Source organism: Taudactylus pleione, unplaced genomic scaffold (genome assembly GCF_031769625.1).
Source record: "Taudactylus pleione unplaced genomic scaffold, aTauple2 ptg000135l, whole genome shotgun sequence".
NCBI lineage: Eukaryota > Metazoa > Chordata > Amphibia > Anura > Myobatrachidae > Taudactylus > Taudactylus pleione.
Window position 1 is genome coordinate 2392482 of NW_028284537.1, and position 19320 is coordinate 2411801.

The following is a 19320-nucleotide window of genomic DNA, read 5'->3' on the forward strand; positions in this document are numbered from 1 at the left end:
GCCAGGCATCAGGATTTCAGCGTAGGGCTAATGATAGGCGTCGGTATTTAGATGCCTATCATTAGTCCCATGCCGGGATTTAATTGTCGGGAAGCCGGCTGTCTGCATTTCTAGCGCCGGCTTCCTGACTACGGGCCTGATTCAGACCCGCTCACAAGCGGGTCGATGGTGGCCCAGTGCGCACGCGCGAGCCCCGGAGCAAGCGCAAAAAGCGCACGCTCCGGGACTCACTACAAAAGGGGCGGCTGTCGATGTTGATCGACATCTCGCCCCATTTTGTAGGCGTGGCAGGGGGGTGGCTTCACAAACAGAGGCGTTCCCATGCGAACGCCTGCCGTTTGTGGGTGGCCCCACTGACATCACCAGTGATGTCAGTGAGAGAGCTTCCGGCTCTATTTGAGCCAGAAGCTCTCTGGGGCTTGCAGCCATGAGACGCTACCACAACGGTCTCGTCGCAAGCCCGATGGTCGTGATGGTCTTGACCATCGCGACCATCATCATGGCCGCTTGCAATAGCTGTGGGTGGTAACCAACAGCTATGCGAGCGGCCAAGAGGCCGCAACTAAAAAAACCTGCGCCCGCCCTGATTCAGAGCGAGCGCTCGCTTTTTGCGAGCGCCTCTGGATCAGGCCCAACATACCCTAATTACGCCCCTATGTAAATCATTATAACTAATCTATGGTTTATTAGGCTTCTATGCACTGTCATTCCCCAGCAATTACACAGACGAGATGTGCACTTGGTTTTCCAGAAATCCGAATCCACATGAATTTCGTGAATCTGGACAGATCCGAGTCGCGGTTCATATTTCGGGTTTTGGATTGCAAACATTACATGATTTTAGCTGTTTTTAAAAACTGTTAATTAAAAAAAAGAAAAACCCAGATCCAAAACCCTTTAGAGTGGTTTTGCAAAACCAAAACACAAAGATGAATCCAAATCCAAAACCAAAACACAGAGGTTGGTGCACATGCACATCTCTATTACAGAGCAATGTAAGACTGAAATGCTCCTCGCCATAAGGATTTTAAAGTAAATAGATGTAAAAATTATAGTTTGGAGAGCTTTGATTAAATATCTCTATGGTTATTTGAGATAGGTTAGTAGTGATACACATCAGCTGATGCATTAATGTCCATTACTGAGTTTATATGCTAGTTAATGGTAATGTTGCTCAGTGCATTATAGACATTAGAAGGCTGGAAACTTCTCCTTTATCCCACATTACTGACACCTCTCCCATTAACATTTATTGTACATGTCATTAGGTTACTACATGTGCATGATGTCCTTTCATGAATGGAGAATGTGATGTCATCAAATTAACACTTCCTAGCAGAACAGATAATGGATGATTTTTTTCTTACTTGAAATCTAAATTATATCTATATATCTATCTGTCTGTCTATCTCTCATATTTCTCTAGCTCATCTCTCTCTCTCTCGCTCTCTCTCTACAGTATATCTCTCTGTCTATTCTATCTCTTTATCTCATATCTCTCTATATCTATCTATTCTATCTCTCTATCTCAAATCTATATCTTTATCTCATATCTATCTCTCTATCTCTCTATCTCTCTATCTATCTATCTATCTATCTATCTATCTATCTATCTATCTGTATATTTATCTCTCTAGCTATCTCATCTCTCTCTCTCTCTCTATCTCTCTGTCTATTCTATCTCTTTATCACATATATTTCTATATCTTTAATATCTCTCTATTTCATATCTATCCCATATCTCTCTATATCTATCTATCTATCTATCTATCTATCTATCTATCTATCTATCTATCTATCTATCTATCTATCTATCTCTCTAGCTATCTCATCTCTCTCTCTCTCTCTCTCTCTCTCTCTATCTGTCTATTCTATCTCTTTATCACATATATTTATATATCTATCTATTATATCTCTCTATTTCAAATCTATCTATCTATCTGTCTCATATCTATCTATCTATCTATCTATCTATCTATCTATCTATCTATCTATCTATCTATCTATCTATCTATCTAATCTCTCTCATATCTCTCTATCTATCTAATCTCTCTCATATCTATCTATCTATCTATCTATCTATCTATCTATCTATCTATCTATCTATCTATCTATCGTGACGGGGGATACCACACAGTGACAGAGGTCTTGCAGAGACGGATGGTCGGGGAGGTGAGCAGTTCCCAGCGGGATACCCGGGATTTCCACTGGCTAACATCACACACTCATTGAGAACTGTTCGTTGACAGCTCTCTCTGCCTCTTGGTAATTGCAATTCCATATGCCTATGTGGGACACCCTGTCTAAGGGATGAATGCTGCTATATTGTTTCGATATTTCATGTATTCTTTGTATATCAAATTGTGCTTCACTATATGCACCCTTTTATTTTGCTTTGAGTACAACTACGTCCTATGGGAGGATTCATTCTTAAGGACTACCACACATGTGTATATCACAATCAAAGTGATTGGAAATTGTTGAAGGGAGACATCCTGATGGAAATTTTGTACTAAGCGCAGGTTGTGACTTCTTTCTTCTCTATTGCATGACATTTATTGGTGGAGGTTTGGGATATCCAGGGCCGGTTCCAGGGTTCGGAGCACCCTTTGCCGGCCCTCGAGAAGGCGCCTTAACAATTTGGGGGAGTGGCCTAATTACCATAGGCCACGCCTAATGTGTAACGTTATTTGAAGGCATGCACGCATGGCACGCCTCCAAATAACGTCAGGCTAAATGCACGCGGCATCCATTCACACTCCGGGGGCACTCCGGGGGTCCCGAACCTCCCGATTTGACCACCCGCGGGCCACTTCGGCCTGCGGGTGGAACAGCAGTGCAGTACTGTCCCGCTGAAATCGGCTGGGGAGGGGTGCCGCCCCTCTACGGGTGGCGCTCCTGTGCGACCGCACTGGTCGAACACCACTAGAGCCGGCCCTGGGGATATCCTCTTTAGAAATCATCACCTGCTGCATAAGTATTTGCGCACTGATCTACTCTCTTCAACACCCATTTACTCTATCTATCTATCTATCTATCTATCTATCTATCTATCTATCTATCTATCTATCTATCTATCAATCTCATATATCTCTATCTCATCTCTCTATCTTTCCATATCTCTCTCTCCCTCTCTATCACCAACTGATGCTGGTGTAAGAAGAAATATGATGCATCCCACTCAAAAACACACATCCTCCATATATACTGTATATACAGCGGCATAGTGTTGCAATAAGATATTCCAGCAATATATAGTAGTACATCATCGGAGATCACGGCTTGACAGTCTATAGCTGCAGAATAATAGCTATCTCATACCCAGTCCTGGGAATTACCATGGACATGGCAATCCTTTGAGTCAGTGAGAAACTGCAGATAACATCTATCCTACAGTGATGAGCTTTAATAGGATGGAAAGCGTTTTCCTGTAGGCAGGATCCCGTCTTAGTACTAGCGCATGTCCTAATTCGAATTTCCAGCGGGTAAAGCATTGAAACGATCCGCTTGTAAAGAAATATGCTGTAGCTATATAAATGTTACTAATGATCTGCAATGTAAAGGGACTTGCCCATAAGTAACCAAAAAGACCAAAAAGTTACCTGATTGCACATAAATTACACGAGGACAATGCACTAGGGGTGAGCGGGTTCGGATTTCTGAAATCCGAACCCCCCCGAGCCCCCCCGATCCGAGTCCGATCCGAATCAGGCTCGACTTTTCCCGCCTGACTCGGATCTGAAATCGAGGCAAAACGTCATCATCCCGCCTTCCGAGTCTCGCGGGTTTTGGATCCTATATAAGGTACCCGCGTCGGCGCCATATTCTCACTCGGCTGTGGACAGTGAAGAGGGAGGGTGGGAGTTAGGGCTGGCTGGGCTGTGTAGTGTAGTGTAGTGTAGTGCTGCTGTTGTCCACTACTTCAAAGTCCATAGGGGCTGGCTGTGTTGTGCTGTGCTGCTGTTGTTAATAGGGGCTGTGTCCACTACTTCAAAGTCCATAGGGGCTGGCTGGACTGTGTTGTGCAGTCAGTTCTCCATAGGGGCTGTGTCCACTCCAAAGTCCTGTGCAGTGTCCCAGTCCTAAAGGGGTGCTGTAGTGTTGTCCAGGGGGTGCTCTGTCCATCAGGGGTGCTCCCCCCAAGTGCTAAAAAAATAATATATTTTCTGTGTTTGTGAATTGTGTGCGCAGTAGCCGCACGTGCATCAACAAAGTAGTGCCAAGCGTGCGCCTGTGTCATAAGTAAAGGGCCGGCTGGCTTGACCGTTAAGGGTGCTGTAACCCCCGAAAGTACACTCCAGTCCAAACCAAAAAAAAAATTATTTTCTGTGTTTGTGAATTGTGTGCGCAGTAGCCGCACGTGCATCAACAAAGTAGTGCCAAGCGTGCGCCTGTGTCATAAGTAAAGGGCCGGCTGGCTTGACCGTTAAGGGTTCTGTAACCCCCGAAAGTACACTCCAGTCCAAACCAAAAAAAAAATTATTTTCTGTGTTTGTGAATTGTGTGCGCAGTAGCCGCACGTGCATCAACAAAGTAGTGCCAAGCGTGCGCCTGTGTCATAAGTAAAGGGCCGGCTGGCTTGACCGTTAAGGGTGCTGTAACCCCCGAAAGTACACTCCAGTCCCAACCAAAAAAAAAATTATTTTCTGTGTTTGTGAATTGTGTGCGCAGTAGCCGCATGTGCATCAACAAAGTAGTGCCAAGCGTGCGCCTGTGTCATAAGTAAAGGGCCGACTGGCTTGACCGTTAAAGGGTGCTGTAACCCCCAAAGTACACTCCAGTCCAAACCAAAAAAAAAATAATTTTCTGTGTTTGTGAATTGTGTGTGCAGTAGCCGCACGTGCATCAACAAAGTAGTGCCAAGCGTGCGCCTGTGTCATAAGTAAAGGGCCGGCTGGCTTGACCGTTAAAGGGTTCTGTAACCCCCAAAGTACACTCCAAACCAAAAAAATATATATTTTCTGTGTTTGTGACTTGTGTGCACTGTGGCTGCACGTGCATCAACAAAGGAGCAGCGCCAAGCGTGCGCCTGTGTCCCATAAGTAAAGAGCCGGCTGGCTCATTTCTTAAAGGGTGGTGTAACCCACAAAGTGCACTACTCTCCAGCAAAAATAAAAAAATATTTTCTGTGTTTGTGTGCGCTTTAGCCGCACGTATATATATCAATATAACATAAATGGAGGACCAAACTTTCTCCGATAAAAATAAAATAGGGAATGATCAAGAACCACTTCCTCCTAGTGCTGTTGCTGCTGCTGGGAGTTGTTCATCATCCCAGAGAGGAAGTAGGAACATCACTACTTTTACTAAACAATTGACCCTCCAACAGTCCCTAGCGATGAGGATGAAGTACGACAGCAGTCATCCTGAAGCAAAACGTATAACTGAGGCCTTGACTGCTATGTTGGTGATAGACGTGCGTCCGGTATCCGACATTAGTGCAGTGGGATTTAGACAATTGATGGAGGTAGTGTGTCCTTAAAGCAGCAGCGACAAGCGTGCGTCTGTCTGTTAAAGGGTGGTGTAACTCTCAAAGTGCTCCAAAAAATAAAAAACTATTTTTTTAATGTGTTTGTGACTTGTGTGCGATGTAGCCGCACTTGCATCCTCAAAGCAGCAGCGACAAGCGTGCGTCTGTCTGTTAAAGGGTGGTGACACCCTCAAAGTGTGCTACACAAACAATAAAAATATTCTTCTTTTTTCTGTCTTTGTGAATTGTGTGGGCTGTAGCCGCACCTGCATCCTTAAAGCAGCAGCAACAAGCGTGCGTCTGTCTGTTAAAGGATTACATCGGTGACAGCATCCAAGTAGGCATGTCAGACAGTCCGTACCTGTACTGGCAGGAAAAAGAAGCAATTTGGAGGTCCCTGTACAAACTGGCTCTATTTTAGCTGAGTTGCCCCCCCTCCAGTGTGTACTCCGAAAGAGTGTTTAGTGCAGCCGGGAACCTTGTCAGCGAAAGGCGTAGGAGGTTGCTTCCACAAAATGTGGAGAAGATGATGTTCATAAAATGAATTATCAACTCTTCCAGGGAGACCAGCCTCCAGAACGTACAGAGGGACCTGTGGTTCCAGCAGGGATGAATTAATACTCTGTGAGGATGAGGATGTACACACTGAAGAGGGTGAGGAATCGGTGGATGAGGAGGATGAGGATGACATCTTGCCTCCGTAGAGCCAGTTTGTGCAGGGACAGATAAATTGCCAGCTTGTTTTGTGGGGGCCCAAACGAACCAATCATTTCAGCCACAGTTGTGTGGCAGACCCTGGCGCTGAAATGATTGGTTTGTTAAAGTGTGCATGTCCTGTTTATACAACATAAGGGTGGGTGGGAGGGCCCAAGGACAATTCCATCTTGCACTTCTTTTTTTTCTTTGCATTATGTACAGTTTGGGGCCTAGTTTTTCAATGCCATCCTGTCTGCCACTGCAGTTTCACGCCTAGATGGGTCACGTGTTTGTGCCGCCCACTCGTGTCGCTTAGCATAGTCATCCAGCTACCTCGGTGCAACCTTTTGGACATAAAAACACTATTGTGAGGTGTGAGGTATTCAGAATAGACTGGAAATGAGTGGAAATTAAGGTTATTGAGGTTAATAATAGCATAGGAGCAGAAAAACCTACAAATTCTGTGATTTTAGCTGTTTTTATGCTTTTTTAAAAAAAAATACAGATCCAAAACACAAAACCCAGAACCCAAAACACGGAAGGGTGGTTTTGGCAAAACCAATCCAGATCCAAAACACGAAGAAAGATCCAGATCCAAAACCAAAACACAAAACACGAAAAGTGGCCGGTGCACACCCCTACAATGCACTAAAGTAAAATGATTAAATGTATATTTTGAAGCTTAATAAAATCCCAGACAACACGTGTGACGGGCTTTGTGTTGGCTCTGTAGCCTCACTAATGTTGTATAAAACTTTGCATCAACACATTTAATACGACGGTAAATAACAGTTATTACTCTGTAGCTGCTATGCGATTCCTTTGCCAGCCAAATGCAATGATGTAGGATGCTCTACTGGTTAGAGCCACAGGCTACAGCCCCGGGTACACCTTACATTTACATTGAGCTTTGTATATGGAAATTTACACAATAAATTTTAAAAATCGAGAAAAATAATCATCTTTTCCCTCTTCTCCTGACAGCTCCAGTTATTTTTATCAACTCATTACCAGCAAAGTATTGTAAATTTCAACTCTTTAAGGAAACGCTCATCCAATATATGTCCCAAGACTTTAACAAGTCATATACTGTACATACCTCCTAAATGAGAGGAAATATATTTACCTAGCATTATACAGTATGCTCCTTTACGTATAATGCTGTCAAATTAGTTCAGGACTGATTTAATTTCTTCTATTGCTAGAAAATTGAATGAGATAGAGCTGACAAGCAGTCAAATGTTACTAACATTATGTAGGAAACATGCTATATTTTTGTAACAGCTGTGTGCAGTGGTAACTTAATTGCCATAACATGATATACCAACGATGACACGGTCAATGTATAGGATGAAAATAGCATCATCGGCTTTTATGGGGACACCAAATCCAAAATTATTTATTTATTACCAGTTATTTATATAGCGCACACATATTCCGCAGCGCTTTACAGAGAATATTTGGCCAGTCACATCAGACCCTGCTCCAGTGGAGCTTACACTCTATGGGGGTCATTCAGACCCAGTCGTTAGCGCCGATGCGCTCGGACCGGGTCGATGGCCCCCCACAGAGCATGCGCACGATGGCGCCGGCGCCATCGTGCGCATGCGTGAGACCCGCTACGACCGACAGCGCCGGTCGTTACGGGTCTCGATCCAAAGGGGGCGAGCTGTCGATGTTGATTGACAGCTCGCCCCGTTTGGAAGGCGGGCCGGGGGGGTGGCAGCCCAAACGGGGGCGTTCCCATGGGAACGCCTACCGTTTGGGGGCGGCCCCACTGACATCACTAGTGATGTCAGTGGAGAGCTTCCAGCTCAGACAGAGCCGAAAGCTCTCCGGGGCTTACGACAAGGGAGACCCTACCCTAGGGTCTCGTCGTAAGCCCCGATGGTCGTGATGGTCTTGATGTTGTATGTTGTATGTTGTGCTATATGGAATGGGTATGTAATGCCGGGCGTCTGGATGCCTCCTGTCAGAATACCGACAGCAGCATCCCGATGGTTGGTACCCTGACAGGGGTCGGGTAAGTATACTTACCCTCCCCCCTTCTCTCCCTAACCCTTCCATTTTTGTAGCCTAACCCTAACCCTCCCCGTTAGTGCCTAAATCTAACCCTCCCCCCTAGGGGTGCCTAACCCTAACCTCCCCTCCCCAAAACCTAACCCTAACCCCGCTACGCTCCCTAAACCTAACCCTAACTCCAATACTCTCCCCAAACCTAACCCTCCACCCCACGCCTATCTTAAGTCCCTTGTCGGGATTCTCCTGTCGTTATTGAGACCGGCGGCCGCTCATGACTACAGTACATCCCATGCTATATATCCCTTCTCCCATGTTGCTCCTCTCCTCTGTAATTTACTACCCCACCCTATCAGACCAAACGCACTTTTTATTAAAGCCAACCAGTCTTCATGATACTCTTTCCCCTGTCTTCCTTCCTCATCCCAGTCACCTGCTATATATACCCCCACTTCCCTATTTCATTCATTTGTGTTTTATAGACTGTCAGCTCCACTCTATTGGTCTCAACCTGCCCTGTCCTTGTCAGCAACACTGATCCTTTCTGTCCCCTGAGTGCTACCGGTTAAAACTCTTAACAGCTGTCACTAACATGCAGGTCTATGTATTAAGCCTTGGAGAGACATAAAGTGGATAGAGATAAAAGTACCAACCAATCTAACTGTCATTTTTCAAAACACAGCCTGTAAAGTGACAGTTAGGAGCTGATTGGTTGGTACTTTAACCCCTGTCCACTTTATCTCTCTTCAAGGCTTAGTACATAGACCCCTGTGTTTGAAAAATGACAGTTAGGAGCTGATTGGTTGGTACTTTATCGCCATCCGCTTTATTTCTCTCCAAGGCTTAGTACATAGAATCATTATTAGTTGACTAAATTATTTTTCCCCTGTACTGAGTGTTTTTATTTTTTAATATTGTATTTTTGTATGTACCAATGTAATTATCCCTAGGCGGCGCTACTGGCGCCTTTTATTTAAAAGCTTCTAGTGATGATGCAACTTAGTTAGTGTGGCAGGAACAAAGGCCCTCATTCAGAGGCGCTCGCTATTTGCGAGCGCTCGCTCTGAATCAGGGCGGGCCGGGTTTTTTTGCCCACTGGCCTCCAGGCCGCTCGCTAAGCTGTGGGTGACCCACAGCTTTAGCGGGCAGCCTGGCGATGGTCATGATTATCGCGACCATCGGGCTTGCGAAGAGACTCTTGTGGTAGGGTCTCGTCCATCGCAAGCCCCAGTGAACTTCCTGCTCTAATAGAGCAGGAAGTTCACTACTGACATCATGTGTGATGTCAGTAGGGCCGCCACAAACGGCAGGCGTTCCTAAGGGAACGCATCCGTTTGCGCAGCCACCCCCCCTCCCTGCCTACAAAATGGGGCGAGCTGTCGATCAACATCGACAGCCATCCCATCTTGTAGCAAGCCCCGGAGCGAGTGATTTCTCACTCGCTCCGGGACTTGCACACACCGCGCAGACGCACTGCTCGGCCATCGATGCGCTTGCGAGCATAGCGCGAGCGGGTCTGAATCAGGCCCAAAAAAGTACCAATTAAAAGCTACTGCAAGGAGTAGGGTTCTTTTAATAAACGCAGCTGTTTAGGAAGCGAGCAACATTAGCATGTATATGCCTGTTTTGTACACAGGACATACCCTTCATGTACATCAATATATATGGGTCAAAGGGTAATTGACACAGAGCAATGTTCTGCACTATTATGGAGAGGTTACTAAGCTACCATTGTGCTAATTACTAGTATGAAAAGTAAAAGAGATGAGGACAGAGGTCACATAGACATTAGGGTGTCTCCTTGGGAAAGGATAGTATAGTTACAGTATATGTCCAATTAAAATGCATTGAACTTACAACCACAGCTGCTAATAACTTTCACCTATGTCAGTGTGAACGCTATTTCAGATTAAGTTGGGGCCGTTTACATTCTTTCCTCACCCACTTTAGTATTAGTAGACCTTTGAGAGATTGTACTACTGTTGAGATTGACCATGCATATAGAAAGTATATATTATAAGAACTATTTTATGAGAAGTATATTCTTTCTATAACACAACAAAAAGGCATATCAGACTGGGGGGAGAATTATTATTATTTTTTTAATAGAAGCAGCCAAATAGCCAGAACTACTCCCAACTAGTAGAACCTCTGGTGTCCTGGATCAGATTAACGATGGGGAAGATTGGAATACAGTCCCAGGGGTCTACATAAAAATAGTCCCATCATCATGAGAGCATGATGACGACCAGCTCCCCAGCTGGCCACAGAGTTGCCCATTAATTATATGCATTAAAATCGTGTTTCTATTTTCCTCATAAAATGATGCAATTGGTCTTATTTTACATATGTAGGGAGACATTGGGGCCGATAGTGTAGGGGGTGTACACGCCCATATGGCACTGGCCACATCCACACAGCACTGGTCACACCCACATAGCACTGGCTACACCCACACAGCACTGGTCACAGCAACATAGCACTGGTCACACCTCCTCTGCTTCTCACAATAGGCTCTTGATCAATTTCACCCATGTAGCCCCTAATCCAGCCTTGCTGAGATCCTTTTTGTAAGATTCCCATTCACTTCCCCCTCTGTCCTCCCTCGCGCTTCCTTTCAGTGTTCTCCAGACTAAGCATGCTGGGCCCAGGGTGTAGAAGGCTTCCAAAGTTCTACTAAATGGGGAGTGGAATTACGTAAAATAATAACGGAGAGTGAAGTTCACCTTTAAGCTAAAAGAAAAGTTTTACATTATATTACTAGATATGAGCACCAACCAAGAATATATTTTTTCCTTTTAATTATTATATTGTTCTCTCCCACTGAACTATTACTGGGGTTGACCAGTTCTCAAGCTCTGTACATGTAGAGCCAGGTCTGAGAGTGGAACCTACAGTAATATTATAGTTCTAATATACATAAAAGAATGATAACAACATGTCATATTTCCAAAACTGGGCCATACCAGAGCCCCTTTGATTCTGTTTACCCTGAGGTCAGACTGGGGCATGAAGGCTCCATTGGGAAGGGAGGGGTCCATTCTTAAGGGGTGTGGTCAGACACCACAGGGGGTGTGGTCAGACACTACAGATGCTTGGTTAACCATTAGGTGAATTGTGATGTAGTATCTATAAAAGCAAACCAAGCACCCATGTTTATCAGTGGTCCTGCACCGCCAGGTAACTGACCCTCTTATAGATTCCCAATGTATAATTTTAATAGTTTGAAACCTGACCCATAAAAGAGAGGAAATGCCCTTAGGCAGTGCGTCCCACCAGAGATTTCCCCTGTACCCGGGAGGGCCAGTCCTAAGACCAACATATAAAGGTACTTTTTATTAATTAAAGTTTAGTTGAATGTAGCATTCAGTGAGATACTTGCCGTCAACACAAGAGGGTCTATTTCTGGTTGTCCCGGCTACCTTTCCAGGCAGACACGAACATTTCACCGTTTGCGATCTCTCCTCGATTCGATTCTTATTGCAACATCTGTGTGCTGCTATAACTTCGCATGTTCCTCCTTCTGCAGAGATACAAAGTACACAAGAGCAGTTGAGCTTAAATTCGTAGAGACTTTACAGAAACCGCTGAATGGCTGGGATAAAGAATATTCTGAATTAAAATTTAAATAAAATATTTGTGTTACAATAATTTCAGCCTTACCGGCCGGAGAATTTCAGTACAATGCAACGTATCATGCATTAACATAGTTCCTAACAAGGAGAATGTTAATTTTCCACATGAGATTTTGTTTCATTTGTTGTCATTAGTATACTATTAAATAGTAGGTAACTGCATGGCAGCGCATTCATAATAATTCTAAACAGAGGTACTGTAATAACATTTAAATATTCTGAGTTATGCTTGTGATCAGGGGCGTATTAAGAGAGGAGGGGGGCCCATGTTCACTCACTGTCTAGGGCCCCCACCTCTCTCCCCAGCTGCCGTCACCGAACTGACAGCAGCGGCAGACTCTGGGCACTAGAGTGTGCCCGGAGTCTACTGCACAAGCACAGATCACCAGAATAATGGTGCAGCAGCCATTTTCCCCGTGATTTCCGCGGGGGCCATTTTCCAGGCGTTTTCTGTAGTGCTACTCCGTGGGACATCGGAGAGGTAATATTAAAAAAAAAATATGGGTGCAAGGCTGCACCCATTATAAATCCATTATTATTATATGTAATTAAATACTAAGCATCGGACGCTGATCATGCAAATATCGACTCCTTGTGTGTCTATGGTCACTCAGAATAGCCACCGTAACTGAGATCAACATTCCCCGTTGTCTCCCCCAAATCCCCCTTGACTGTCAATTACACTGTGAAAAAAGACTTGCAGCCAGGGACGTAACTAGGTATTTGAAGGCCCCATAGCAAAAGTTTGTAAGGCCCCTATGTACCACCCAATGGTGAGAAATGTATCTAATACATGTAACTTTGGAAGATGGGCCTCCCTCAGCTCTGGGCCCCATAACAGCTGCCCCCCTTGCACTTATGGTAGTTATGCCCATGATAGCAGCGTCTGACTACGAGAATGTACCTTAATGCATGCGCAGTGGCAAAATATTGCTCCATTGTGAAAAAATCATTACAGCAGACCAACAGTCTGGGAGCAATGTTATGAATTTGATTTTGAGGGGAAGGGGTTACCACCTTTACGGGTGGGTAGTTCAGGCAGAAGGTTGAGTTGTATACCTTTATTGTGTTGTTGTTAGCTTTAGGCAACCTTAGGCACTATCCGCCTGCAGTGCATATTGTGGTTAAAGTTTGTGCATAGTTTGCTCTGGTTTCTGGCCGTCCTTTCATTGCCACCATACAGGTCCCCTGTATTAATTGTTTTAAATAAATAGCTATCCTTCTCTGTCAATATTTACATCTCCAAGTCTTTATATATTAGTTTATGTAGTATTGGTTTAACTTGAAAATGCACATATCACGATCATCAGCCGATAGAAGGTTTAATATATATTTTCATTTTTGTGTGTTTTTGTGTATACAGCGTATAAAGGTGGACGACTGCATGGCCAAAGTCACTGATGCAGGTTATGAAGCTAAAAGACGTTATTTGCTAAAGGTTGATTTGACCTGTTAAATAGAACCCGCCATGGTTTTTTTATGCTTGTAATGGTAAAAACATCGATAGTCATTCGATGTTGTTCTATTCTGTATGGTTTGTCTGTAGTTTTGTGGCAAATGTGAGTTTCATAATCCGTGGGATTTAAACCACCAGTAAACCGCTGCAAAACTACCACCCACTGCTTAGTAAATATAATGCCTTGTAAATCTAACTACTAAATGTAACTACTAAATAAAGTTGCTGACAATACCCCTATAATTGACATGGCTAATTGTGAACTTCCGTTGGCGCTGATTGGTTGCCTTTCCGTACCTTGAATTATTCTCTCCCTTACTTTGATTATTCTTTATGAGAGAATAGAGGCGTCTGTTCCTCTCACATTAGAACATACTGCTAAACTTATGTTTAATATACTCTGTAAATATTCTGTTGCCAATGGTGATTGCAGATTGTATTTAAACAACTCATAAAGTTTGTTTCACTTCACTGTACTGGACAACATAAACTGACGTTCAATATTTACAATTTAAGAATTAAGAGTTCTTATTAAATTTGCATATGGCTATGGGCGCAACTACAATAGGTGCAAGGAGGGCAGCTGCTTTGGGGCCCAGAGCTGAGGGGCACCTATCAAAGTTACATGTGTTATATACATTTTTCACCATTGGGTGGTACATAGGGCCCCTTAAAAACTTTTGCTATGGGGCCTGCAAATAACTAGTTACGCCCCTGCATATGACATATGGTGAAAGAACAGTTAGAATTTTCGTTTAACTTACATTTCTTATACATTGATCAAATGTTTTTTATATGTGATTTTTTTTTTTTATGCTGCGATTTACAAAAGAAACACCTCTGGTATTGAAACACACTAATGTTGTTGTTGGGGAGGAGGGGGTCACATTTAAATAAATCACATGTAAGAATTTTCTTTTTAGTCTGATCTCAATCCCCTCTTATCTGGTACCATTTTTCTGCATACTGCGCTAGTTTGTATCTTTGCTTCCTTGAAAAGAATCATAGCAAGTCCTTAAATCTCTTTCACTAACGATGGTATCATAATTACTGTGTCAATAGAGAACAGAACAAAAAAGAACATTGTACCTGGGGCTCTGAGGGCTGGTAGAGAGCCTTGTCAATTACCAGAAGACAGTACATCAAGATAAACATCTCCAAAAGTATTTGATTGCTGTGTGTTAGTGTTTAAAGTGCACAGTTTCTGGGACATAAGTATTCAATGTTTGACAAAGACCTTGCTTGGGTGTGATGTGAAATGAATAGAAATGTACATTACTGCTCTCATACACATTATAGGCAGGAGCATGGCTGGCTATCTCCGAGTGGTAGAAATGACTTTTGTGAGCACATGCATTTTTCTGCTGTCTTTCATGTAGCAGGATAGAAATCTATTCCGCTGGCATGAAAATAGAAGGATGTGTAACTGCATTAGGTAAAACAAGGTTAGAGGGGTATTCTGAGAGATACTGTAGGTGCAATTACATTATTTTACAGTAGGTTACATACACTCTGGCCTTTGTAATCTGTCAATAGGCAGCGAAACGCGGGTCTGTGAAGAGGTGTCGGAGACAAGTTGATGCGATTATTGGAGAATTGCCCCATCATGCCCATTTCACTTGGAAGTGGGCAGGATGCTGGTGGGTGACTTACTATCCTGGGAGTCTGTGGGTCTCCCCAAATATTCGGGAACTCTGCAGAAGTTCCAGGTGAATAGGCAAGTAAAATGCAAGTAAAACGTACAGTATATAATATATTGTGTTCCTTTAATCTTATCTCGCCTATGCTATCTGCTAATTAGGATATAAGCTCTCTCACAAGCAGGGCCCTCCCTACATTTTGTTTACAAGTCTTAATTTCTTTTGTCTACCTTGTATCTGCCTGTTTTATGTATGCCCTGTTTTCCCTACTGACCAACGCAGTGGATCAGTGCGGCACCTTACAAATCAGCAATAATAATAATGATGTAATATACATGCTGATGTACGTTGTAGCGAGCAATCTACGTTTTTCATACATGCATCAGTAGCAAAACAGGAAGTTGCTATCTTGTTCACGTCAAACGCCATTGGGAAAGCATCAAGCAGAAGCTGCTTAACCACAGTTTATTGCGTTAACAATTCACTGCTGTTAAAATGAATGTAGGCTTTCAAATGTGTTGTTTGCAGCGTGACACAAATGAAACGCATGTAAAAACCCAACAATGTACTATCTCAATTGGCCCCCTCCTCTCTCCAGTGCCGGAGTCTACTGTGCATGCGCAGGTCTCCAGTAACATGGCGGCCATACCATGGTTCTGGAGCTTCTCTATTGTGCTTGTGCAAATCTCCAGGAAAATGGCTGCTGCACCATTTTCCCGGTGATTTGTGCTGCTGCTGCAGGACCAACATGGGACTCCGGAGCAGTAAGTCTTAAACACAGGTGTAGGGTGCGCTGTGGGCCCTCCTTGACCCAGGGGCCCATTTGCATCGCATACCCTGCACCCATTATAGATACGCTCATGTTTTGAGGCTCTAGAACAGTGGTTCTCAAACTCTAGGCCTGATTCAGAGCCGCTCGTAAGCGGCCACTCGTTCGCTCCGAGCGATGTTTGCCCAACTGCGCATGCGTACGGATCGTTATACGCATGCGCGAACCAGTCAGTGCGGCCGAAATTCGATTGTTCGCTAAACAGCGAATGCCTGCTATTTTGAGTGACAGGAGGAGGCGTATGTGGGTGGTAACAGGGGAAGGTGCTTGAAAACAGGGAGTGGAGATCCGAACGCAGGCGTGCTTAAAGGTCAAAACGGGCGTTTTATGGGTGTGCATAATTAATACAGCAGCGTCATTGACCACGTCACTGGGTTATTTTATAGCCAGAACTGCTCGCAAGATTGTGGTAGCAAAAACCAACCACAAGAATAGCGAGCAGTTCATACGCTGGTCGATGTACTCGATTAATCTAATAAATAGCGGACATGACGTAGGATGCGAGCGGCCAGGGGGGCGTATTTTTCCAAAAAACGACAGCAATTTTTGTTCGCTCGTTCAGACCTAGAGGCGTGAACAGACCGCAAAGAGCGAACTGTTCATTTGAATAGCCACCCCTTTTTTCTGGACGAGCGAGCGCTAATTGCGTCCGGCTCCGAATCAGGCCCTCTGTCCTCAGGACCCCACACAGGTCACGTTTTCCAGGTCACCCAGCAGGTGCACAGGTGTATTCATTACTCACCGACACATTTTAAAAGATCCACAGGTGGAGCTAATTATTTCACTAGCGATTCTGTGAGGAGACCTGTAAAACATGCACCGTGTGGGGTCGAGTTTGAGAACCACTGCTCTAGAACACTGCATGCTTAAACAATAATATATATTTTTTGTTAATTTTCTTTAATACAATTAATCATTTCTGCAGTCTTACACATGATGTATGTCAGCAACAAAGCATCCTCTGCGTCATGTAGATGCATTAGGTGCTTTGATATTTATACAGGTAATAAACATCACTATATTACTTTCCCAAGCTACATAATAATGAAAATATATGAGAGCATGTTTAATACATTGTGTATATTACTTAAATTACCTGAGTAAGAACCAATGGATAACTTGTCTTTTTTACTGAAATGAAATTCATCTGTGAATGGAATTTCTAGTTTAATAATGACTTCTGGCGACACTAATGTAATCTGTGTTGAATAAGCACCGTCGGTGGTAGCTTCAGATTAATATGAAACATACAGAATGCTGCTACATTGAAAATGTAATTTATGGTAATTATATATGCACTGAAATAATGGATGACTGATAAGGTATCAATCATTTTGTATCACATAAGCCTTTTACTTACTTATGTGAAATTGTCTGCATATTTGTTTAAATAGCTCCTTGTAAAACTACACTTAATAACCTTTTAAATGTGATATTTCGCAAATGTGGACACCAACTTTTTTGTTTTGTTTGTGCCAGTTTTCCTCAACAATCCTCCAATGTATGTAATGCAGGACTCCTTCATTAAACAATACTGATACACCTAGATATACATTTTGAAAACAAATTTTTTCTTTGGGCATTTGTTTTATAAAATAATATTCAGATGACTGAAAGATGATTTGCTAAATTTTTTTTTACAAGAGCACTACAGGTACCAAAGGACCCTTAATGCCCAGGCTTGCTGGCACTTGTGGTTCTCTTAGTGCCAGCAAGCGGGACAGGCTTGCTGGGACCTGTAGTCCCCCTCTAAAGGACAATATTATTTCTATTTTTGACACATTTTTGACACAATCAACTCCGCACCCACCGCCCAGGGTGCAGAGTACAGCACCGGGCTAATAGCCTGGGCCTGGGGTCTGCTTGGGGGGGACCACTTTATTGCGGAGGTCCCCACTTCCAGAGGAAGCCCCAGCCTGGACTGACTAGTGTGAGGTTGAATGCTTTCGTAGGGAGACCCTGTCAAGTGTGTCCTCCTGCTGTGGGATTACATCACGCTAGTTAGAGCTCGGTGCTGGTTGTGGATAATTTGGGGGAACCCTACTCATTTTGTCCCCTGTATTTCCATAACCAGGACCGGCTTACAAAACCTAATGCTTGTTGATGAAAATATGGGGCAACCCTACATTTTTTCAATGTATTTCACAACCAGTACCGGCTCACAGAGCCTGCTGCTGGTTATGCTTTTGGGGAAGGGGGGACCCCACATAATTTTTTTCCTTTTTTTAACACTTTAATTCACTTTTAACACACAGAAGCCTCCGCGGATGTCAGTGATCTGTGCAGGCTTCTGCTAAAGATGCTGCTGCTGAGGCTAAACTCGCTAGCCTTAAATGATTTAAATGAGTGGGGTTTTTTCTTTTAGATTTTCGTTTTTTACTAGTTTTTACAACTCGTACCCTATCACATTGTGTGAGTTTTATATTTAACATGGGCAACTGGATGATGTGTTTTGTTGGGGCGAGAAGGCTATCTGTCTATCTATCTATCTATCTATCTCATATCTATCTATCCATCTATCTATATATTTCCTATCTATCTATCCATCTCATATCTATCTCATATCTATATCTATCTATCTATCTATCTATCTATCTATCTATCTATCTATCTATCTCATATCTATCTCCTATCTATCTCATATCTATCTCATATCTATCTGTCTATCTATCTATCTATCTATCTATCTATCTATCTATCTATCTATCTATCACCACAATGGCTTTGAAATGAAACAAACAAGATGTGCTTTAACTGCAGACTTTCAGATTTAATTTGAGGGTAATTACATCCAAATCAGGTGAACGGTGTAGGAATTACAACGGTTTCTATATGTGCCTCCCACTTTTTAAGGGCCAAAAGTAATGGAACTATCAACTCAAAAGCTATTTCATGGACAGGTGTGGGCTATTACCTCATTATTTCATTATCAATTAAGCATGTAAAAGGTCTGGAGTTGATTCTAGGTGTGACATTTGCATTTGGAATCAGTTGCTGTCGACTCTCAATATGAGATCCAAAGAGCTGTCACTATCAGTGAAGCAAGCCATCATTAGGCTGAAAAATCAAAACAAACCCATCAGAGAGATAGCTAAAACATTAGGTGTGGCCAAATCAACTGTTTGGAACATTCTTAAAAAGACGCACCGGAGAGCTCAGCAATGCCAAAAGACCCGGAAGACCATGGAAAACAACTGTGGTGGATGACAGAAGAATTATTTCCCTGGTGAAGAAAAACCCCTTCACAACAGTTGGCCAAATCAAGAACACTCTCCAGGAGGTAGGTGTATATGTGTCAAAGTCAACAATCAAGAGAAGACTTCACAAGAGTGAATCTAGAGGGTTCACCACAAGATGTAAACCATTGGTGAGCCACAAAAACAGGAAGACCAGATTAGAGTTTGCCAAACAACATCTAAAAAAGCCATCACAGTCCTGGAACAACATCCTATGGACAGATGAAACAAAGATCAACTTGTACCAGAGTGATGGGAAGAGAAGAGTATGGAGAAGGAAAGGAACTGCTCATGATCCAAAACATACCACCTCATCAGTGAAGCATGGTGGTGGTAGTA

The 19320-nt window shown here is 43.3% G+C and overlaps 1 protein-coding gene across 3 annotated transcripts in view; it reads right to left on the reverse strand.

The window, feature by feature from the left end:
* The window catches only part of TAFA1 (TAFA chemokine like family member 1), a 485626-nt gene that overhangs the window by 99725 nt on the left and 366581 nt on the right, over positions 1 to 19320 (reverse strand). For all 3 annotated transcript variants that reach the window (XR_015878473.1, XM_088473442.1, XM_088473441.1), the window contains exon 4: positions 11568 to 11708. Coding sequence is in view for 2 of the 3 variants with exons in the window: in XM_088473442.1 (XP_088329568.1) it covers positions 11568 to 11708 (141 nt within the window). In the remaining variant the exon portion in view is untranslated. The remainder of the gene's footprint in view (positions 1 to 11567; positions 11709 to 19320) is intronic.